General features: G+C 34.9%; 3 protein-coding genes across 3 annotated transcripts; 2 read left to right on the top strand and 1 right to left on the bottom strand.

Moving 5' to 3' along the window:
• The first annotated feature begins 1,347 nt into the window (after positions 1-1,347).
• Positions 1,348-3,748, top strand: LOC130798785 (serine/threonine-protein phosphatase 7 long form homolog). The gene is made up of 5 exons (XM_057661880.1): positions 1,348-1,410; positions 1,510-1,577; positions 1,680-1,925; positions 2,013-2,100; positions 3,740-3,748. Exons 1-5 carry the CDS (start codon positions 1,348-1,350, stop codon positions 3,746-3,748), a joined length of 474 nt encoding a protein of 157 aa, XP_057517863.1.
• A 1,245-nt stretch (positions 3,749-4,993) lies between these two features.
• On the top strand, positions 4,994-16,880 carry LOC130798309 (protoporphyrinogen oxidase 2). The gene is made up of 18 exons (XM_057661241.1): positions 4,994-5,235; positions 5,335-5,374; positions 5,566-5,701; positions 5,812-5,877; positions 6,266-6,316; positions 6,447-6,503; positions 6,781-6,857; positions 7,270-7,306; positions 7,399-7,464; positions 8,007-8,047; positions 9,806-9,935; positions 11,469-11,642; positions 14,038-14,112; positions 15,065-15,188; positions 15,257-15,365; positions 15,484-15,558; positions 15,676-15,782; positions 16,488-16,880. The coding sequence occupies exons 1-18, from the start codon at positions 5,115-5,117 to the stop codon at positions 16,607-16,609; spliced, it is 1,608 nt and encodes a 535-aa protein (XP_057517224.1). The 5' UTR covers positions 4,994-5,114; the 3' UTR covers positions 16,610-16,880.
• A 705-nt stretch (positions 16,881-17,585) lies between these two features.
• On the bottom strand, positions 17,586-21,315 carry LOC130798312 (uncharacterized). The gene is made up of 3 exons (XM_057661247.1): positions 20,828-21,315; positions 19,726-19,963; positions 17,586-18,057 (listed from the first exon to the last, which is right to left on the bottom strand). Exons 1-3 carry the CDS (start codon positions 21,155-21,157, stop codon positions 17,912-17,914), a joined length of 714 nt encoding a protein of 237 aa, XP_057517230.1. The 5' UTR covers positions 21,158-21,315; the 3' UTR covers positions 17,586-17,911.
• Positions 21,316-23,123: the final 1,808 nt, after the last annotated feature.

Below are 23,123 nucleotides of genomic sequence, written 5' to 3'. Positions count from 1 at the left end.
ATAAGAGTCTATTCCCAATCTATGGCCAAATTAAAAAGAAATTCCCACTTTCCTTAAAATGGGAAAGTTTTTCCAAGTTTACCGTCCACGTAGGATTGCTTTGAGAAATTTTTTTTTTTTTTTTTTAATGAAACCGCTACATGAAATGGCGGTTTTATTCAGGCATTTGGAGTAAAACGCCATCTGAGATGGCGGTTTGGTTAAGGTAAATTTTTAAAAAAAAAAAAAATAAAATAAAATGGAGTAAACCGCCACTTGATTTGGCGGTTTGGTATTAGTACAAATCTCCAAAATGTCGTGAGATGTTGTTCACTGCATTCCATTTTGCTCTTCATTCAACTTGCTGCCGGTTTTGCTAAAAAAAAAAATAAATTCTTCACTCTCATTTACTTCAAATTTACAATTCCTCTCATTCAACTAAGCTAATCAACTACATTCCCATCTTCTCCTTGTGTACTAGTTCATTTTCATCCTCATTTAAGGTATGAATAAAACCCTAATTTTTGTTCAATATGCAAATTTTTTTTTTGTTCATTATTGTTTGAATTGAAGTTATAAAAACGTTAATTGTTTGTTACATTCTATTGTTTTCATGATTTAAGCTTACGTTTTACACATTTGTAGTTGAATTTTAGGATTTGTTTTGTATGCATATAAAGTGTTTGATGAAATGCTTCAAATGAAAGTTTATTACTTTGTAGGGTTAGTTTAATGGTTTTTGTATATATTCATGGTATTTTTAGCTTTTATATTTGAAATGAACCTTATAATAAGTGTTCTAATACCTTAGTATCACAAATTCTTGTATTCAAATTTACACTTCCCGTTATAGTGTATTGGGGTGAGGAAGTCATGATATTGGTTGCAAATTGGTAGCAAATTGGTGGAGATATCACATGAAAGATCATTATCCCATTGAAAAACATGTTGAATTGGTTGCAAATTTGGATAATGCGAGGGAAGTCATGATATTTTTATGATTTTTATAACACTTATGGCGATGAAAAACACGTAACAGCGATCATGGCGATGCCGGGCCCAGTTGATCCATCAGTGCTTACGCTTCAGGCGACACACAGGAGCGTAGCTGCGTGGGAGGGCTCCAATGCCCAATTGGTTACTCGTCAGCACTACCAGGCGAGTACGTTACGGTGGGAGGTGGATGACAGGGTATTAGACGTAGTCGAGCTAGCTGGTTTCAGATACATTCACCGGTTGTTGGGCGGGGGCTTAGAGCTCGATCGAGCTCTTATCACTGCATTGGTGGAGAGGTGGAGGCCGGAGACACATACCTTCCACCTCACAGTTGGCGAGGCAACGATCACGTTGCAAGATGTGGCAGTTATCATGGGACTGCCGGTTGAAGGACAAGCAGTCATTGGCCATGGGGAGGGAAATTGGCCAGCATTAGTACATGAGCTGCTAGGGGTTTGGCCGGAAAACCCTCAAGACCCCACCCAGCCGAAGATCATCGTTGGATCGTCATTGAAGCTGACTTGGCTTCGACAGCATTTTAGCGCGCTTGAGGATGATGCAGATGATGTGACGGTTGACAGACATGCCCGAGCTTACAATTTGTACCTGTTTGGATGCATCTTGTTTCCGGACAAGAGCGGCGACTCGGTACAGTTGATCTATCTCCATCTACTGGGAGACTTGGAGCGCGTAGGTGAGTACAGTTGGGGAAGTGCTACCCTAGCGTATCTGTATCGTAACTTATGTCGAGCATCTCGTAAGGGTGCCAAGGACATGGGTGGATGCTTGATGTTGTTACAGATATGGTCATGGGAGCACATTCATATAGGGAGGCCCATTATTCGGACGGTTCGACCGGATGGGCAACATGATCAGGAAGATGACGCGGATGATTTTGAACCGATATTAGGGTCACAGCATCGGCGCGGGATGGATCCTTTGGCAGTAAGGTAGCAACACTCAATTCACTATTCAAATTCATAATTTCACTATTTTATGATAGATGAAAATGTTAATTAATGTTTATTTGTTTGCAGCTGGCTTCGCGTATATCTTTCGAGATCCCACTCCCCACATACTCTCGTCTACTACAGGGACACACTAGATCGACAACGGGACGAGCAGGTTAGTAACATTTACTATTTGTATTAGTTATGAATAAATTGTATACATTACTAAGCATATTCATTTCTATTACAGATGACATGGCAGCCTTACACAGCGGCTAAGATGGAAGCTCTACCGCACATATGTACATCGGGCCACGAGATTTGGAGATCGCGTTGTCCTCTTATTTGCTTTGACATCGTCGAGCTACATCTCCCGGATCGTGTCATGCGTCAATTCGGTTTGGAGCAGGTAATTCCGCAAGCCTGTGATACCCAACGTCAACTACATGCGATCGATAGGAGGACTGGGGACAAGAACTACCTCGTACGACATAGATCGCATGTAGATGCGTGGAACGACCGAGCGTCTACATTGGTTGGAGGAGATAACTTCACAGGTCATAGCTCTGCTATGTACATGAGTTGGTACAGGCGCATCTCCATATTACGCCTAACGAACACCGCATTTGCGCAGCCAGGATCACATTACCATCTGACATCTACGTTACTGGTACGTTTTCTTTCAACGCTCATAACAAATAGTAATAGTTTTAAGTAACTGTTTTAACAATATAATGATAACAAACAGGCTGAGCGCATCCGATCGGTGTTGATACAATGTAATGACACGATTCAAGGGGCCGCTACATCGCCAGTTGACGTGGGCTATCGGCTATGTTCTCAGACCTTAGGCTCCATTAATGCGTCGTTGACCGATGCATTGAGTCAAGCGGGTTATGAGTACCTCATACCGACTCCACCCGTCATTGGCGACGTAGATGACACATTCCACACTCCTTCTCCAAGGAGTTCAGCCGATCGAGGTAGCTCTTCCGGAGGATCCAGTTCTCGGTCCATAAGAGGCCGCCATCGTTCATCTACTCAGGGTCGGTCTTCCAGATCGCCATCGACATCCGCTACTATGTCACCGTTCGTTCCCCCGTCTTCCATCAACACTCCTCCGCCACATCCATCGCCTCCGCAAAGGATTATCACATATCAGCGTGCTAGTCAACGACGAGCTCCTACTCTTAATGTCATTGCGGAGGTTGACGAGTTCACACCATCATCATCCACCGGTGCGCAAAACAAAAGGGGCCGGGGGTTGTAGTTTAACAAACTTTGTATATTCTTATATTATTTTAACTTCTTGTATATTCTTGTATGATTTTAACTTTGTATGTTCATGATTGTAATATATCTTCGCATTATTTTCATAATTAATTTTTTCAAATCAAGCTGGTTCGTAATTGATTAATATGGAATAGATGGTATTGAACTAGTTTAATGCAGGTTACGTTCACTATTTAGGGGAAATGAAAGAAAAAAAAAATTGTTGCAGGCCACCAGCAAACTGCCACATGAAGTGGCGGTTTACCAGGGATCAAACCGCCACATGAGATGGCGGTTTGCCTTGACCAAACCGCCACTTCATGTGGCGTTTTTGTGCTTTATGTAAACCGCCATTTCAAGTGGCGGTTTGGTCTGAAAAAAAAAAAAAGACTTTTCCACGTGGACGGTATTCTGGGAAATTCTTTCCCAAATTAGGTAAAGTGGGAAATTTTTTTTTTAAACATTATTCTGGGAAATGACTCGTAAAATAAATGATATAAACATGAAATTTTTATATGTTAATCAAAATGCTTTTTTTATAGGATAAGTAAAAACGAAACTTTTAAATTTAATTTTCACATAATTTTTCTTATATACGCTTTTAACTTTATAGTTATACTATCATTGCTTCAATAATTTACCATAAAAATAATATAATAACAATAAACATTATAATAAGAAGTCGTGTAACATAAATATACCAATTGTCAAGATCAATGTTATTAGAGACAGAATTTCAACTGAAATCGATCATGAGATTACCCATTTTAAAATTCTTACTCACCAAATATATTTAATTTCCGAGTTCCTAGCAAATGAACTTTCTTGAAAAAAACACATTTTTAATATGAGTAGTCTATCAATCATTTTAAAGCTCAACTCGTGCCATGATACCACGTAAACTTTACTACAAATTTAAGTCCTTAGCAGAATTATTAATTTAAAACTTCATGTCCTTGAAACACTTAATTTGTAATATGTAAATATCAAATGTTTTTTTTAAGTATTAGAGTGTATGTGAAAAAATATGTAAAAAATCACACATAAGAAAAATAAGATCGTAAGATTATGAAATTGTGCTATAATCTTGCTACCCACTCATTTATTTCAATTAGAATTGTTTAAGTCCAAATTTACATTAGTTGTATCATATTCTTTAAGAGAGACGTGGTAATATATGCTATCCAAAGGCTAAAATATATATTAAATCGATTTAAAATCTATCCAAATTTAATACTCAATTGAACTAGGTTGAACTGAATCGAGAATTAATTAGAACCATACAACCCTTGAATCATTATTAATATTAAAGCAAACCAAATCTAATCCATAGTTGAATCAACTTAATCAAATCACATTTAAACCCGTCAATCAAACTAAAATCTTTAGATTGTTTGGTATAATAACTTATTATGAAATTATAACTTATTTGACACAAATTGATACACAAGTGTTTTAACCATCTATCACTAGTATTTGGTTGAAACAAATTATTAACAAAAATAAGCTATTTTTAAACATACTGTTATAAATCAACTGATCAAACAGATTTATAAAGTCAGCAACTAAATCAACCATTCAAATCAATTATCAACTCAGTTGTTTTCTAAACACTTTACTAAGCAGATTGCAACTTGTTTATTGATTACCACCCTACCAGATAAGATGATGAATGAGAATCAAATCCAAGCCTTTGACTAGGTAATATGGTAATTCCATTGTCAATGAAATATGATTAACGTTCTTTTAAAAGTAATTCGTTTATAAAATGTGATTAACTTGTTTTATCAACTTCAATTTACAATTTCTACTTTGGAAACTTTAACGTTTTGCACCCAAACTAAAAAGGGTAAAAGAATTGAATTGGCAGATTGAGACAAAATTGGATTCAGAATTTAGCAAATTTGAACCGATCGTATGGTAATTCAATCCATTACCCACCTTTCACCAAAACTTGCATTGCCATCGCCATTGTCAGTTTCCACCAAGAACTACCCAGTAGCTGTAATGGGCAACATTTCTGAGCGGGATGAACCCAGTAAGTCAACCTTTCTTCATATATCTTAAGCAATCCCTTTCAACTACACTTTCTTTTGATGATTTTACATTCTGAATTGTTTTTATTGGGGATTTTCAGCTTCTGCTAAAAGGGTTGCTGTTGTTGGTGCTGGAGTTAGGTAAATTTTATGTTTCTGTTCAAGAAAGATTGTAAAATTTTGCTTTGATTGTTCCTAATTTGGATGGGTTTTTGCATAATGATTTGTATTTGGGATGGGCAAATTTTCAGAAGATCATACTACTTTTTAACATCTATTTTCTGTAGAATAGAGTATTAATTTACTAAATTGATTTTGTGGAATTGTTCTAGTGGACTTGCTGCTGCATATAAGCTAAAATCCCATGGTTTGAGTGTGACATTGTTTGAAGCTGATTCTAGAGCTGGAGGCAAACTTAAAACTGTTAAAAAAGATGGTTTTATTTGGGATGAGGGGGCAAATACTATGGTAATGTTTATCAACAATGCTGGTTTTCTGATTTAGAACCAATTACTTTTTACTTGCTGGATTTTGGGTCAATTCTGTGGTTAACATGTCACTTTCTGATATGCTTGTAGACAGAAAGTGAGGCAGAGGTCTCGAGTTTGATCGATGATCTTGGGCTTCGTGAGAAGCAACAGTTGGTAAGTTTTCTGTCTAAGCCCATTCCCTTTGCTTTCTAGAGTCCGTAGTGCAAAAATACGGTAATTGTCATGATCCTGGTAATGACATGGTGATGCGGTGACGGGAGTTATGTGATCGTTATTCCAACTATAGGTCGAAAACATGATATTTTCCTTGTGACGGCCCAAAATGCGATATTTTTACACCTTTACATTGCGGGGAAAAATAGGTTTAGTTTTTTGAAAACCTTTACAAGGCGACTGATGCAATGAAGCCTTGTTTTTGCATTATGTTCTAGAAGCAAATTATTATATCATCAGCTTAAAGCAGCCTTATTGTACTTAATCTAGTTTTGACTTTTGAGGTTGCTTTTACGAGATCTTTATATGATTGCTTCTTCTGTCACAGCCAATTTCACAAAATAAAAGGTACATAGCTAGAGATGGTCTTCCGGTGCTAGTAAGTCCTCTGCATTTTCTTTTGACCTCTATGAACTTCTAACACTGGATACTGAGTTGTATTTGTATTCGAGGCAAATTCTGTATTTTCCAATCTGTTTCTTATTGACAGTTGCTTGCAACCTTTGCAGCTACCTTCAAATCCAGCTGCACTGCTCACGAGCAATATCCTTTCAGCAAAATCAAAGGTTATTTATGCTAAAACATGTTTGGTATTTATTTACTTAGCTTTTGGTGTATGCAATAATTTGGTTTCTAAAACTAATTGATTGACCAAAAAGGAGGGACAAAGGACATAGAACTGCAAATTTGTGTTCTTGACGTATTTTTACTTTTAGAGCATCCCCTTGTATAAAACTTTTATTTTGGAGCTGCAAGAATTTGTTGCATCTTTTGTTATGATTTCATTTTGATGTTTTTAGCTGCAACAGTTTGTTGATAAAAAGGCCACTGATTTTTTCTCAGCTGCAAAGTATGTTGGAACCATTTCTCTGGAGAAAACGCAATGCTACTGAGCTTTCTGATGAGCATGTTCAGGAAAGGCAAGTGCCCTTGCTCTATCTATACTGATGGAAAGGATTATCGCTGAATTTACCTTCTACTGAAACATCAATAAAATACTTCATTATTAGCATCAAAAGACTCCCTCCATCCTTCTGGTTTTGCTGGACTTTCCCTATGAAGGTGTTCAAGGAGTAGTTTGCTACCCTTCAAGATAGGGTAGTGGTTGCCTTCTCTCAAAATTTCAGTCACTCGTTTTCCTCTCCTAACTCAAGCCATACTTACGGTTCCTCCACACAACACTTGCTAAATTTGAAAAGTAGCAAAGAGGAAGTGAGCAAAATCAGCAGGAGTAGGACTGATGAGTAAGAGCTTGATCAAGTATAGAGGATTTGTTTCTATGTTGAATATGAATGCATGACCTGTAGAATTGACATAATGATTTGTCTGCAGTGTTGGTGAATTTTTTGAGCGACATTTTGGGAAAGAGGTATTGTTGCCAACTTGCCATGCTCTATTCTGGTGAATTAACAAATGTTGCTCTTCTGCTTACTATTGCTTATAATTATTGTTTTTTTGCAGTTTGTTGATTATGTTATTGACCCTTTTGTTGCGGGTACATGTGGTGGAGATCCTCAATCGCTATCTGTGAGTTAAATACTGTGCCTTCTTTTTTTTTTTTCAAAATTTTCTGGAGGTTGTAAATAAATTATACTCCCTCCTATTATAATCAGTTGTCCTATTTCCCCTTTTGGTATATTCAAAGTGAGTTAAATATTGTGTAAATTATTTACACAATTGCCATTAAATTTTCACTTTGTCCCTTACTTTTGCCCTTACTCACTCCTCTCATGTGGTCCTTCCCCCTTTTCTTAAACTCGGTGCATTATCAAATAGGACAGTTGATTGGAATAGGAGGGAGTATCCCATAGTGCCTCCAAAGGTAGTTTAACACCTCTTCTTTTTCTTTAAATTTTGTACCATACTGTGCATTTTGAACCTTAACTCATTTCGCCATAAATGAGTATTATATTTGAGAAGAACCCAAATACTATTATCTTATATATTAGGTTTCATTATCAATGATTGTTTGATTGTCAACTCTTCTTTTCCCTTTCATGCTCATATTGATGTTATTTCTATTTGGTTATGAATTTTTTCCATTGTGTTAATGTTTTACTTTATTGTAGATGCACCATACATTTCCAGAAGTATGGAATATTGAAAAAAGGTATGAACCTTAAAGCTTTAATGTTCTTCGAACTCTATGTTTCATAATTGATGCTTTGGGATCAATTTCCATTAGAACGGTAATTTGAAAAAAGGTATGAACTTTAAAGCTTTCTTCGAACTTATATGCTTTGTAATTCATGCTTTTAGATGCTGCACCATTTTATCTATGTGTCTTAAGTTTGGTGTAATCATTTGTAGAGCAAAAGAATGAATGGTCTGGTTTGAAATGGTTCATAGTGCAAAATGTGATTTTGCTTGCGATTGAGGTAACATTCAAGTTGATGCGATTGTCGTACTGTCAAATGTTGTCCTATACCATGTGATATTTAAATAAGCCTAAAATGCCATATTGTACACCTTTAGGATGTGGACAACATGGGTTCGATTTCGGTACATATGAAAAATCCTTGCAATTTGATCTGTATGATACAATGCGATTTTGCCTTTTTCTATATGATGGCGATTCCATATACAATTTTAGGGTTTAGAAATTTCACTTGTTTAAGAACATCTGAATCAAACTTTAACTAATTTCTACCACATTAAATTGCGTCAAAGCCGAACTTTAAAATTCACTCCCAATCTCTGAGATATCCAAATTCCAAAAGTTCTATTAGCTTTCATGTTTTCACTAAGTAACGTTGGTGGGACTCCTTACCATTTTCTTTATTATGCATTTCGTTGATGTATAATAGTATAGATTGGTGCTCTTTTCGCTCTCCTTCTAACATGCATAACTTCACTAGTTCTTGTCGTTTTCTTTTCCTCCCTATTTTTATTTGACTTGTAGCTATGTATGTTCACTCTTCTCGCCCAATCCAATGTTGTCTTCTCCATGCTCGCAAAAGCCACAAAATGCTCACTCCACCAATGTAAGGAAATTGCCAGTCCACCACTTGCCGGAGGCATCCATGGAAGCTGAAGTATTTTTGTCCTCTACTCATAGGATGCATACATGCATCGATTTACTTTCTAATACTCCTTTAACTTGATTCCGATTAGCTCCGCTCTTAACAAGTGTTGCTAGAAAACATCAACTATTCTCGGCATAAATTGAATGTGAGCATTACCTAATAACGTGAAAACTATCAAATCTTGTTTGTAGTGCAATATTGCATTTTCGGTTGCGGTTGCATTTACGATCGCAAAGCGAATTTCTTGGTCAATGTGGATCGTTCTGCACTTGCCTATATTCGATTATAATAAGATCAAATTTGTTTCATTGTATTATCGTAACAAGAACAAAATTATTGTGTAATTCTTCCCTCACGTCTCTATTGTCTTCATTTTTTTAGAAAAATAAATAAATCTTGGTTTTATTGATTTTGTAACTGATATGCAATACATTTGTGTTTGCTTTCAGTTATTGATTCAAAAACAATAATGCTAAAGCCCTAATCCTAACATGTTGTGTCAGCTGTTGAAACAATACTTGAAATTGCTATAAAAAGGGATTTTTTTCGGGTACTTCAGTTGTTGAAATTGATATGGTCAAATGCAATTCATTTTAACCCAATTGTAATGATTTACTGGCTTAGTTTCATAGCTGTTTGTTTTAATAAAGGAAGACTACCTGAAATTGCAATAGGAAAGGGATTTTAGTTCGGTATTTGGTTGTTGAAAAAATTGATATGGCCAAGTAATGTTCATATTAACACAATTGGTAATGTTTTATTACCTCAATAGTGTTTGTTAAGTATGTGACTCAAATTTAATCAAGTATAACTTATTGAAGCATAAATCATTTATCCATTAGGTTTGGCTCTGTGTTTGCTGGACTAATTCAATCAACATTGTTATCTAAGAAGGAAAAGGGTGGAGGAGAAAATGCTTCTATCAAGAAGCCTCGTGTACGTGGTTCATTTTCATTCCAAGGTGGAATGCAGGTATAACCTTATAGCCATAATTTCACTTTTTATACCTTATACTTCCAAAATATATTGATGTGTTTTCTTGCTACAATCACAAAAGCTTTGGGAAAAAATCTTAATTTTGTCAAATCTACTAAAAATATTCTTTTTGGAACCAAGTTTTCTATTTCAGAATACATGGATGAAGACATGTAGTAAGTATGGATAAAATAATCTAGATGTAAAAGGTTTTTAGTCTATTAAGCATGAATATAAGAATTCAGAGTCGTTTCATCAATAAAATATTGTTAAAGAGGAGCAATTACATTCTGCTTCAAGCAAAGGCAATCTTAAGAGGCTCCCAAAACATGAGGAGGTATGAGACCTTAGAGGCCAAAGAAATTAAATTTGATGAGGAGACTTGGTGAGATACCTTGCTTCCAAAAATGATTAATTTTCCCCTTAGACACCTCAGATTATGACATCTATAAGTTGTCCCTGCGTATTCGACAAGATTTTACGACCTATATATGTGTAAGAAAGGAAAGTTAGTACCATGAATTCCATGTCTACGACCTCAAAGTGTTCATACCATTGAAATTAGTGAGCTTACGGTTATTAACAAAGGATCAACAATTCATAATTGATCATTGATGGAGTGTGTAATAGACATGCTAGGTGAAATTCGAAAGGGATCTACTCTGTCTTTGAGTTTACAATTTGCTTCTAGTATTTAGCTATTTATAGGCACTATCAAAGAGTTGAATATTGTTTTTTCTGAACATTGTAGCCGAATTGTGAAGGGAGAATGATGGTAGATTTCTCTTAATGAGAACATTCTCTTCATAAAGAGTTCGATAGCGCAAAAATGAAAGCTTATTGCCAAAAGTGGCTGGGGTAGATGAAAAAGAACTGCAATTGATTTTGGTAGGCTTGACTTTGAGTAAAGAATTCGTGGCATAAGGTAGAAAAATAGGAAATGGCTGCATGATATCGAAACCTTTTGATTCTTTTTGTTTTGGTTGCAATGACAGAAAGGCAGGACGGGAAAGTGTGATAAAATGGATGGGAAAAATTGCTAGAATAGAAAAGAAGAAAGATGTAGCACTCACGTGAGGAAATTACCCAATATCTGAATGAAGCTCACACTCCTCTCTTCCTCTGCTAATATACAACTGCCTAATTTGCACAATAGCTGCTAATATCATAGTAGTATGAGATAATGGCAGGATGTCTCATTTGTTACCCTAGTTTTGACAACTGTGTTACGTCGGCATTTCGGTGGCCTGGACTGAGTCATCATAAAAATTCATCTGTGATATAGTTTAGAATAAATTTTGAAAATTTAAGCAGGCCTAAATTTTGATAAAGATAGCATGATCTAAAGAATGCAGCTCTAATAAATTTACGTAAAATTTGATATTAAGTAGTCTCTGTCTAGGCCTGCCTTCCGAGCTTGTATATTAACTGAGCACATGGTTATTTGAGCAATAGCATTGGAGTCATTTTTTTGCATACTAATTAGCATGTCAATTTTATTCCATTTGCTGAGTACTCTATGTTCTGCAGACACTTGTTGACACAATGTGCAAACAGCTTGGTGAAGATGAACTCAAACTCCAGTGTGAGGTGCTGTCCTTGTCATACAACCAGAAGGGGATCCCTGCATTAGGGAATTGGTCAGTCTCTTCTATGTCAAAGAATACCAGTGAAGATCAATCTTATGATGCTGTGGTTGTCACTGTGAGTTTTTTGTTTACTTTTGTCTCTGAGCATTCAATTCCTTTCACAGCCATCGAGTTAGCAATTATGTTCCAGTTTGAAACATATGGGTTTGTGCGGGAATGTTTCTAGCAGTCAAGTCAATCAAGACTTATTTGGAACTTGAAGCTTTATCTATGTTTATGAAACTACAATAAAATGAATTCTAAAAAAATTAATTGTGAATAGCGGAGATCCACCTAGGGTGCATAATTGATCCTCATCAAATAGCAGGCATTGTAGTCGCTGATGGCTTCTCTAGTCCTCTGTCTCCAGAAAAAGCCTGCATACAAAGGCTCATGAAGAGTAGCACGTTCTATACTTTCCAAAATGTCAGCACTAAATAACTTGTGTTAAGCAAATATGTAAATTGTACCCTGTTACCCTCTTTTTAAAGGAGGATTTTTTTAATTGAATGTGGTTATAGCTCTCTGGCTTGATGAAGATTTACCATTCTTAATGAAGCAAAAAATTTATAGTTTGCAAGTTTCAAATAGGCATTTAGGCTATTGTGCTATACAGTAAAATGGCTCGATAAATTTTGTGCACGTCTTATTTATGTGAAATTGTAGATAATGTTTGCTACCAAGGGTCAATCAAAAAAAACCTTTTCATTTTTATAAGGATAACTCCTAAATTCCGCCTAGGTTAAAGGATATGTGGAAGCCACTTAATGGCAATAGGACTAAAATATTGTTGAATATGGTTATCTAGTACCAACTCAAACTTGTATACATGAGCACATGCCTAATGCTCTTTGTAGTGATTTACTTAAAACAAGAATTATGTTCATTAGCAGGCTTTCATGCTCTCTGTAAAGCACCTAATCTTTCCTTTACTTATAAACATATATCTTAAATGTTTTGACATTCGGTCTTAACCATTTTGGATGGTGTATACTGTTTAATGCAACAATATTTTGAAATAGATACATAAAGAGAAATAAAAGGAATAATGAATTACAAAAAACACAATGAAATTGAAAATGGATGTTGTATTTTCAAAAGTAGGTTAAAAGAGTGATTTGCTTCCAAAGTCGAAACCATTCCGAGTTCATAGATTGTTTAAAGAATACCGAGTGTAGTATGGATTATGGTTGACAAATTTCTATAATTTTTTTTCATAAACTATAGTGAAGCAAAAAATTATTGGCGCAACAAGTCTCAGCTTAAAATTCCTTTTTCATGGTTATTCGTCATAACTCGTAACAAAATAGAAAATGTCTTTATTGTATTTGAAGATTAGTTTCGTAAGAGAATTTAAAAGGAGAAATTGGAGAAAGAGGGACTATATAAAAAAAAATAGGGCTTTGGTTTGATGGGGTGAGATAGAGGAAATTGGTCTTAGTTAAAAGTGACATGGTTAATTAACCACTGAGTTGAAATCTCAGGATGTGGTCCTAAGGATAAAAAGGGAGAGTTGAAGGAGAGAAGTTGGTGGTTTAATCATATGCATCTTCAGATGCTAAAAAGACATTGAGTTGAAATGGTGAAGGTGCTGCCAAGTGCAAACCACTATAAAATACTTGAAATCAATCAAAAACTGTTTGCTAGGAATAATTTTGTTTGTGATGACTATTATGAATAGCTTAAATTTTACGTTTTTACTTTTAACAACAAAGGATTCAGTGATTAGAGTATAGACGTCCTTAAAAAAAATACTCCCTGTGTTGAGCAGTTTGATGCTAACCGTTGGTCAAGAAAATAGAGATTATTCACCAAGTTTAGTTGTAGGGGAAATCAGAACTTGGAAGAAATAAAATGATATCTGCAGATTATTTTGCCTGTGCTCTCCAAGTTGAAAATGGAAGCTGTCTTATATTTCTCGATGTCTGACTAATGGTGTCATTTTCTATGCATTTTCGAATTATGCACTGTTTAAATTGTGTAAGGATATGCAACAAGAACCTAAAAATTTGACAAGTTTTTGCTATTATTCTCAGTATTTTAGACAATATAGGATCTTGGCTGTTGACTGCTGTATGCTCTTGGGTAACAAGAGTGGCTGGGTTACTGAGTGAAAAAATCTGGTTGATAATTTAAGCTTAAATATCACTTTATGCATAAAGAATCCCTGAGAATATCCACGTTAACAATTATTTTATACTTTTTTTACATTTGTAGTTTATTTCTTCATGTATTTTAAGTTTGTATGATCTATTCTTGTAGTCTAAAGTGATTCTTGTGTCCATTTACCTGCTCTTAGAATATGAAAATCGGATGGTATTTTACTTCGATGGTTATCGGGTTGGCACTTGGGATGGATACTTTTATTGGGTTTTATGCATTATCTGTTACTCTAATCAGTTTATGTACTTCAAAATTCCCTCTCTCTTCAAATGAATGTGACAGTTCCATTTGTTTGACTTTTATTGCAGGCTCCAATTCGCAATGTCAAAGAAATGAAGATTATGAAATTTGGAAATCCATTTTCACTTGACTTTATTCCAGAGGTATGTATGGTCACTATTGTGGGATGATCCACTTGTAAACATGCATGCTACAATAGTTTAACAATGTTCTGTACTATGAAGACATTTTTTGCTGCTTACTCGTATTTAGCTGCATTAGCATGAAAGCTGATCACATGCAGTTAGATATGGTGTAATAGGGTGCTCTAAAAGAGATACCAAAAGATTAGGAGCTACCTCATCATAGAAGATCTAGCTCATTGCAAATTATGATGAGTGTTTTGAGCTTCAGATGAATTTGAGCAGTAGTTTTTCTTGTCCAAAGTTTATAGTGTGGATACATTGAATTAATAGTCCTATTTCTCTTTCTCTCTGTTCAACGACCGCTTTAATTGTGGAAATTATTATCATCTGCCTATTTTGTGAAAATTATGACAAGTGTGTTTGGAAATTCTGATGACTTTGAGCAGTAGTTTTGCTGGTCCGAAGTCTACGGTGGGAATTAATTGATTTAGTTGATCTACTTCTTTTTGCTTCCTTTCAACGACCGCTTTAATTGTTAACATTATTATCATCTGCCTCTTATCAAACTTTTAGGTCATGTAAGCCTATTGCTTATTGAATTTTATGGCATCCTGGATAGTAATAATTGGTACATCTTTGAGTACGGTTATGGATTGTTCGTCACCTTCCCTCACCTGGACCCCACTTTCGAGCGGCATATTGGGTATGATGATGATGAGTGTTTAAGAGGAGAAGATCCCATTAGGTCCATACTTGTGTTAAACCTAGTGGTTAAACCTTAATTTAAATTAGAACCTAAAAAAAATGATACCCTGATCCTTCCAGGATTTAATATGTAAAGAGATTGTGGGATCCTTTTTGTGATATATTGTATGAACCCTTCACAAATAGTTCTATTAGTTCTATGCACTTGTCCTCCCTCTAATAATTCTTGATATACCTGGGCAATCACCCTGCCTTCCTCGTGCAGGTGAGTTACGTACCCCTCTCTGTTATGATTACTGCATTCAAGAAGGATAAAGTGAAGAGACCACTCGAGGGCTTTGGAGTTCTTATCCCCTCTAAAGAACAACATAATGGACTGAAGACTCTTGGTAAGTTTCTAGTTTGTTTATGTGATAATCTTTTCATAGAATCTAATGCTAGTTTCTTAGCGTCGCAGGTACTTTATTTTCCTCCATGATGTTTCCTGATCGTGCTCCATCTGACATGTGTCTCTTTACTACATTTGTCGGAGGAAGCCGAAATAGAAAACTTGCCAACGCTTCAACGTATGAGATGAACGATCACCACTTTTTTTCTTCATTTAGTTCTTTGATTTTCATTCTTGCCTCTTTCTGCATTTTGTCTGACTTAAATCTATGATCTTTTTTGATTTAATGATCCTAGGGATGAATTGAAGCAAATAGTTTCTTCTGACCTTCAGCAGCTGTTGGGCACTGAGGACGAACCTTCATTTGTCAAGTATTGATATCATTCAGACAACCCTTTGATTAATTTTTACAATTCACATGACTTGCTCTTTAAACTTGTATCGAGTCACTGAAACTAACTATTCAAGTGTCCACGGTATTTTCACAGTCATCTCTTTTGGAGCAATGCATTCCCGTTGTATGGACACAATTACGATTCTGTTTTGAGAGCCATAGACAAGATGGAAAAGGATCTTCCTGGATTTTTTTATGCAGGTAACTGTCATTCGTTTGTTGTATTGTTTTGTCAATAAACTTGCATTGCGGCTCAATCTGAATGATCAGGTGCATTGCCTTGTACGGAAAAGATAGTATTTTCTAGAGGTGGTCACTCGGGTCATCGGTTTTTTTAGGGTTATGTATTTCGGGTCGCTTCAAAGTCGGGTTTTGCATCCACATTGATTTTTACATAATTTTAAATTCATATTGACGTCGGGTCAAGTCGGATTCGATTATTAGTTCGGGTAAATATTGGATCATTGGGTCTGTTCTGAACGCCTCTAGTATTTTCCAAGTTCTGTTGTATCACACAAGCTTGTTGTGGATGATGTATAATTCTTTACTGCTGAAAGGGGACGTTTGGTGTTGCATTACATTTGGTTTTTAGTAGAATATAAGTTTTGGTGGGTTGTTAAAGACAAAACAAGTAGATGAAAAGAAATGTGTGGCTGAGATGAATAGAGAGATTTTTGTGGATAGAACTAGGAAAGGGCACGTGGGTTCATATCCGTAAGTAAAAAGTTAGCAAATAACTGTGGAACTCCGAAAAATGAAAAATGTAGCGAATTGTGAAGGGAGCATATGCAATATAAAGTTCTGGGGATTTCTGATATATTCTTTTGTGACAAAAGTGAATGGAAAATCATCAAAAATTATAGTCTGTCGAGGTATCAAAAATTCTAACGTGGGCTATCGTTGTAGGTAACCATAAGGGTGGACTTTCAGTAGGAAAAGCGATGGCCTCCGGATGCAAGGCTGCGGATCTTGTAATATCCTATCTGGACTCTCATATATATGTGAAGATGAATGAGAAGACCGCATAATTCTTTTCTGGGATTTGTTCACTGTAACCAAGCGTGTGAAGCCCCTGATTTTGCGTCTGTATATCCTATGATATATCGCTGGATTGATCACGATTGTAGTCACATTTAGGAGTTGTGCAGCGACTTTTCTGCTAAAGACTGGATCTGTAAGAAACAAATAGTCTATAGATAGTTTCTTTGTTCATCAGGCTATCTTTCTTACACCTGTTTGTGTATACACGGAATAAAAGAATTCAAAATTTTGCTATATACTCAAATTTTTGGTGCCTCACCTAAATTGTTGAAAGGTTCTGTACATTTGAAATTATTTTCAGCATAATGTTATTCAATTATACACAAATGAAATACAGGTATATTAAATTAATTGCATTGAATGTGTGGTACCCCTTATTGTAGTTGCTCCCAATATGTTTTCAAAAAATTACACATAAGGTTCGATACAACTGGTTAATTACTCGATATATGTTAATTTAGTCAAAACTTGAATGTGCAGTTCAAAATTTACGCATTTACGAGGAAATGCAAGTATTGAAAGGGGATGAATATTAAGGGATTACATTTCCTTAATTTGGATACCAATAGAAATAGTTGGGAAGAGGAGAAAAGAAATTGGACTGAGAAACTTCTTCACATTTTAAACAAATCTTTCAACATTGAAAGTATCTAGAAGGAAATAGGGAGGAAGAGGAAGAAAACAAAAATGTTCTTCACATTTTAAACAAATCTTTCAACATCGAAAATATTTAGAAGAAAAAATCACTTATTTCACCTCCCCCTCTCCCGTTCACGTTCCCTTCTTTTCCTTCCCCTTCCAACAATGTTATCTAAAATAATGTCACCGTTTGAAAAATAGAGGGGCATATTGCACCCTATGTGCAAGATTATTTTAAAATTAAAACTGATTGTAGAAATTAGAAATTAGAAAATTAGAAAATGCTTAAATTAGGTAGCTAATATTCCCTTTAGAATCAATATCAAAAATAAAAACATTGTCACAAGTGTAATTCATCAATATTTTTCCAACATTACTCTAATGTAACTCTAATCTCATTTCATATTTACTACAAACTGTTTACCATTTACATTATACTATCATGTGAATACAATTATTTAGTACTTCAAGCAAGAGCTTTGTTCATTTAAAAGGCATTGCACAAGCACACTAAATTGCACCGAAGAAGCTTAATCAATGCTGAAGGAATCCAAAGCAATAAAAGATGCTTAGCTAGCATCAAAGTATAGGAATAGGTATTGTGGAGACTCTAAAATCTAGATCGACCTTGTTTATTTCCATCATAATTATTAATCATGATGGTGATGGCGCTGATGGGCATGCCAACCTGAGGTATATGCCGTAAGTGCTGATCCAGTGATGCTGACGGAGTGCTTTGCAAGGCCAGCACTCTTTTTCACTACCGACCAGACAATCCAAAAGAAACCAAGCCAGCCTACGAGATACGATGCAAAATGATCAGCAGGTAAATCAACAAGAGTTTAAATTCTTGAGGAAAAGAACAGATCCACATAAAAATCTTGACTCTGACAGCTCAAAGCTAAAGTTAACAAAAGATTTGTCCTACAAGACCACAAAGTGTATGTAAATGACGCGGAGCTGAGTCTCTGTGCTCGTTAATGAACAGTCGGTACATACCACTTTATGCTGAGGAGCATTAACGCATCAACAGCAGTTATACTTTAGGTTGGAGTTTCGGATTGTAGATAGAGAAGCATTAATGCAACCAAAGATCATGCTCAAATAGACTATAATTGTCACTTCTAAGACAACACCAATTATGAAGAAAAGGAGTATTTCATCCTATTCAACGTTGAGCTTTGCAACTAAGTGGCATTTAATTCACAATCTTTGTCTGATCCACCAATATTTGCATCCTTTAGTTAGAAATTCACAGGAGATTAGTAGATTAGGTAACACTATTACAGAGTTTCAGGATCATTCTTGAAAATCAGATTTAAAGTATTTGATTAATTTCAATTCCTTCGTGAATTTGCTTTGTTATTTAATCTTACACGGAGGAAGAAACAACAAACCTAATGTCAATGAGAATTGTGAGTATTTCAACGGGAATGCAAGCTACATACCGAGAAGAAATCAAACTGCGAACTCAACATCACGCCACCGATTGTTCAAGGGGAGTATTCGCTTGCAATCAACTACATATAGCTTATATTTGAGTTGTCAACTATAGTTTTGTCATCTATATTGTCAACAACCATCCCATGACCACTGAAGATATTAAAAGGTTTTTTTTAAGCAATTTGAAGAAAAAAGTTGAAATTTATGTCAGTGTTGGAAATGATAAAAGAAATACTCATTGAAGCTCACCATTGTCCGTTTACATGAAAGGGGAAAAGATTGTAATGGAAAATCTGCAGTTTAAACTCCCCTCTGAAATCAAATTGGATGAGAAGTGCTAGAACCTAGAAGTGATATATCTACAGATTATCTGAGAAGATTAAACCACGAGCAATTGTTTATCAGCACTCAGATCTGACTTATAGGGGTGAGGACCAAGTCACCAATTGAGCTAGAGCATGAATCCGAGAAGAGGGAGTTACAGAGAGGAAAAGCCTATGCACATGTATGTGTTCATGTTCAGCTCTAGTATTCAACTCAATTGATGCCTCATAGATATCCAAATTACTGACGTAATGCCTTCAGCCCACAAAGAGAGTTTGCAATAATAGCACAGGGAATAAAACGGTAGGCAAAGAAAACAAAAAATGATGATCACAGGTCTAGATCATTTGCACTTCATATTTATATGAAGTTGCATCTGATTTTTGCAACCTTTTTATTAAATTCAAAAAACATTGTTTACCAATCAATCCAAAACAACCTCTTTTTTTAGAAATGAAAACAACCTCTGTTATCAAAAAGTAAAACTAGGTACATCCAATCCTCAAACCTCGCCAAGGTGGGAGCCACCTGACATTTGGGTGATTGCATCTTGTTGTGTAGTCAAGGTCTGAGGTTAAATCTTAACTCCTGTACAGGTCTAGAAATGGGCAGCTTTGTGGTCTAGAATTCAAGAACAACAATATACACAACACCAGTGTAGCAGCTATGAGAATAATTGAGGCTTTACAAATCTTACCTGTAACAATAAGAACAGTGATAATTGCCGATATTGTTGCAGAGGAAATAACGAAAACAGCAATCGACAAAGCCCCTATGTAAATTCCTGCAACACAAGCAAAGAAGATAGCCAAGAAGCCACCAGCAGCAGCCAAAGACATAAACAGTGATATGATGATTGCATTGACAGTAGCCGCTGCCAAAAAGAGCAAGAAAACTAGCACCCCTGTAAGGGTTAGAAGAGTAATTGTCCCAATCTGCAGCAAAAAAAGAAACATTCTTAACTTTCCTTTGAGATTCTTTACTTTATCAAATGTATGTCAAACAAGCAATCAAAATAAAAAAGAAAAAGATCTACTTTCTCCCTTCCATTATACTTGTTATTAGGGGTGGAACAAAAATTGACAAATTTTTTGAAGGCCTGTGCAATTTCATATTTTTCCAACAATTTTATATCTTTAAACACTTAACTTAACATATTCTACGTTATTTAATAGTGAGGCCCTCAATTTTTCGGGACCCTGTACGGATTGAACATGTTGAGAACATCCCTAGCTTGCTATATTTTAATTTTCTTTTACGCAATTCCATGCATTATTTTGATGATGTGTATCTTAAGTGCTGCATAACTAAAACTTATAAATATACAAAGACAAGGAGTCTGGCAGTTCAATTAAAATTCCACTTGGCTCTAACCGCAAATAAACTTGAATGAACAATAGTATATAATAAAATCCTTACTAGCAGTGTTTCAGAACGGATGTAGTATTAGTTATGTATTCGACCCTGCACTTTTGGGACTAAGGATTTTGGTATTGTTGTTGGTGTGATGTACGCAAAAACTAAAAAGATTTTGAAATTAATGAACCCTAATTACTAAATATTTACACTGATGGAAAGAAACAATTAATAAAATTCGCATTCATTCCAAAATCGTAAAGAAAATGCAATCATTGAACCTGAAAAGTATTAACGATCGAACTAAAAAAACTATAAAGCAGATTTCCTTGATCGAAATAGAGTTATATAAATTCGAAACACATTAATGTCAACAAGAAGCTAATTTCCAAATTAAGAAACCCAAATGCAAGCGTCAAACACAAATTGAGGAAAGAACTCACAGAAATAACGAGGAGCAAGCGAAGAGAACTGCCTTGACGGGCCCACCTAAGAACATTAACACCAGTAGCTTTAGAAGCTTCTCGAAGGTGCGGAAGGTTCTCTCTACAAGAATCTTTGGTTCGCTGGAAGAAAGACGAGTCAGAGTGAGGATCTGGGAAGAAGATCGCCATTAGAAGTGATGAAAGGACACCGTATAAACTCTGATCAGAATCAGCATAAGCGGATTGTTCTTGTTTGTAGTTGGATTGTTCGTGTTGGTTGGTTGTACTGCTGTTGTACATGTCTTCGTCGCCATTAACAGTCATCTTCTGATCATCGGAAGACTCCATTGTTGATTATGCAGATTTTGATTCAGAAATTGAATTGATGATCTTGATTTGTTTCACTGTTAGCAATCATTCAAGTGTACTATAAAAGTATGAATCTCGTCGTCGTCTGTATTCAAGTCTCAAGAATGTGAGCACGTCTTGGGATATGATGGGTACACGTGCTACATTCCTACATACTTTTCAATTGTTGAATTTTTTTAAGGGTAGACAAAAAAAAAAAATTAATTTTTGTTCGATTCGTTCAAAATAAATTCACGTATTGTTTATAATTAATTTTAAAGCTTTTTTGTGATCAATTAGGAATAAATAACAGCTGATTTTATTTTCATTAATTATATCGAATAACTGAATTTTTTTAAAATAAGAAAAATTAGAATAATCCAATATTTTCATGATTATCCTACAATATTCTCATTTATTTTTTAATAATGAATAATCTCAATTTTAGGGAGTATTTTCCTTGAGTAAATTTGGTATGCCGATGACTTGTTATATTGAAAATTAATGTAAAATTAGAGAAAAATTTTGAAAATTCAAATAAAAAATTCTATATGTTTAAAAAATCAGAAATTTTTTTAACATTCTTTTAATTTTTTTTTTGACATTTTATTTTAATATTTTTATTTGAAATAAAACTTGCTATAACAATTCATCCGGTTACTTGGTTGACTCTAGGAAAATACTCTTCAAAGTTGGGACTATTCATGGATAATTAATAGGTGGAATTATTGTGAAAAAATCATGAAAAAATTGGATTATTCAAGGTAATTTTAATTTTTCCTAAAAATAATCAATAGGTGAGTTTATTTTCAGTGAATCGAGCAAAAGTTGATTTATTTTGACAAATATGGTGAATCTTAACTAACACTGATGATGGTAATTAAAGTGCATCATCATCAACAATGCCGTCTCAAACATTTTAGAGGCCCTATTCTAATTTTCGAATAGGATCCTTATTAATAAATTACTATTTAAATTATTTTATTTTATAATGCACCTTTTTTTTGTAGTTATAACTTTGACTTTTATGGCCAAATAAGCTGAACTTTGACTATTATTAGCTCTAGATTTATTAAAAATATTAACTTAAATATTAAATATATATTAATGAAAATTGGTTAATAATTTTTTTATCACAAAGTCAAAGGAACTTAAAACATTAAAAACTAATTAGAAGGATATATAAACCCAAACAAAAAGTGAATGTACATACTAACTAAATACGACTAACTAAATAAAAGTATTATAACTAAATACAACTAAATATGGGTATAATATTTCAAATTTATGCATTTAAATAACAATTTAAATTTTTAAATTGATTCAAGTCTTAGCAAAAGCCCAATAAATTATAATTTTAGTATTGCAAAAGTCCCTAACATAACACAACAACTTGAAAATAGAGTATTACGTAGTACAACTCCATTAACGGAAAATCTACCCGAAAGCCAAAATCTAAGTCTCCTTTTATCTCCTACCGATTGTCACACCTTCCTATTAGAATATTTTACGACTTTAAAGCTTACCGGAGAAAAAAAAATTTGAGGCCCTCAAAACTATGGGGCCCTGTTCATTAGCACAGCTTACACAAGTGCTTAGCCGACCCTGATCATTAACCTAATATCCCGCTTAAAAATAGAGTTCTGATGAGTGAATATAGGCGAGAAAATATGATCAATTTTACCCCAAATACTTAGAGTTTTTGAATACTTTAATATATTGGGTTTACTACTTAGCATCAACTCGTATGCTGGTTAGAGATTACCAGCTGCCAAAAGAACATGACTTAGTTGCCTCCCTAAAGTGCTCAAAACTTCATCAAATTCATAATAAACTCCAAAACTTAGACAAAACTATTTTTATTGGAGACTGTTTTTCGATGAGACAACCTTAAAACAAAAAGCTCATAATCTCATGATTTATATAATTTGTCGGGCTATTTTTATATGAATACGTCTTATTGTGA

The sequence above is a fragment of the Amaranthus tricolor genome, chromosome 13 (assembly GCF_026212465.1).
Source record: "Amaranthus tricolor cultivar Red isolate AtriRed21 chromosome 13, ASM2621246v1, whole genome shotgun sequence".
NCBI classification, from domain to species: Eukaryota; Viridiplantae; Streptophyta; class Magnoliopsida; order Caryophyllales; family Amaranthaceae; genus Amaranthus; species Amaranthus tricolor.
Note: the sequence above shows the minus strand (reverse complement) of the source record. Positions and strands in the feature narration are given on the sequence as shown.

Coding starts and splice junctions, on each gene's coding strand:
- LOC130798785 (XM_057661880.1), top strand. CDS start 1,348: ATGGGACTGCCGGTTGAAGGACAAGCAGTCATTGGCCATGGGGAGGGA. Junction 1,411..1,509: donor AGGGAAATTGGCCAGCATTA/GTACATGAGCTG, acceptor TGGCTTCGACAG/CATTTTAGCGCGCTTGAGGA. Junction 1,578..1,679: donor CATGCCCGAGCTTACAATTT/GTACCTGTTTGG, acceptor AGGTGAGTACAG/TTGGGGAAGTGCTACCCTAG.
- LOC130798309 (XM_057661241.1), top strand. CDS start 5,115: ATGGTAATTCAATCCATTACCCACCTTTCACCAAAACTTGCATTGCCA. Junction 5,878..6,265: donor TTCGTGAGAAGCAACAGTTG/GTAAGTTTTCTG, acceptor CTTCTGTCACAG/CCAATTTCACAAAATAAAAG. Junction 9,936..11,468: donor CATTCCAAGGTGGAATGCAG/GTATAACCTTAT, acceptor TATGTTCTGCAG/ACACTTGTTGACACAATGTG.
- LOC130798312 (XM_057661247.1), bottom strand. CDS start 21,157: ATGGAGTCTTCCGATGATCAGAAGATGACTGTTAATGGCGACGAAGAC. Junction 19,964..20,827: donor GCTTGCTCCTCGTTATTTCT/GTGAGTTCTTTC, acceptor TTTTTGCTGCAG/ATTGGGACAATTACTCTTCT. Junction 18,058..19,725: donor CACTGTTCTTATTGTTACAG/GTAAGATTTGTA, acceptor CGTATCTCGTAG/GCTGGCTTGGTTTCTTTTGG.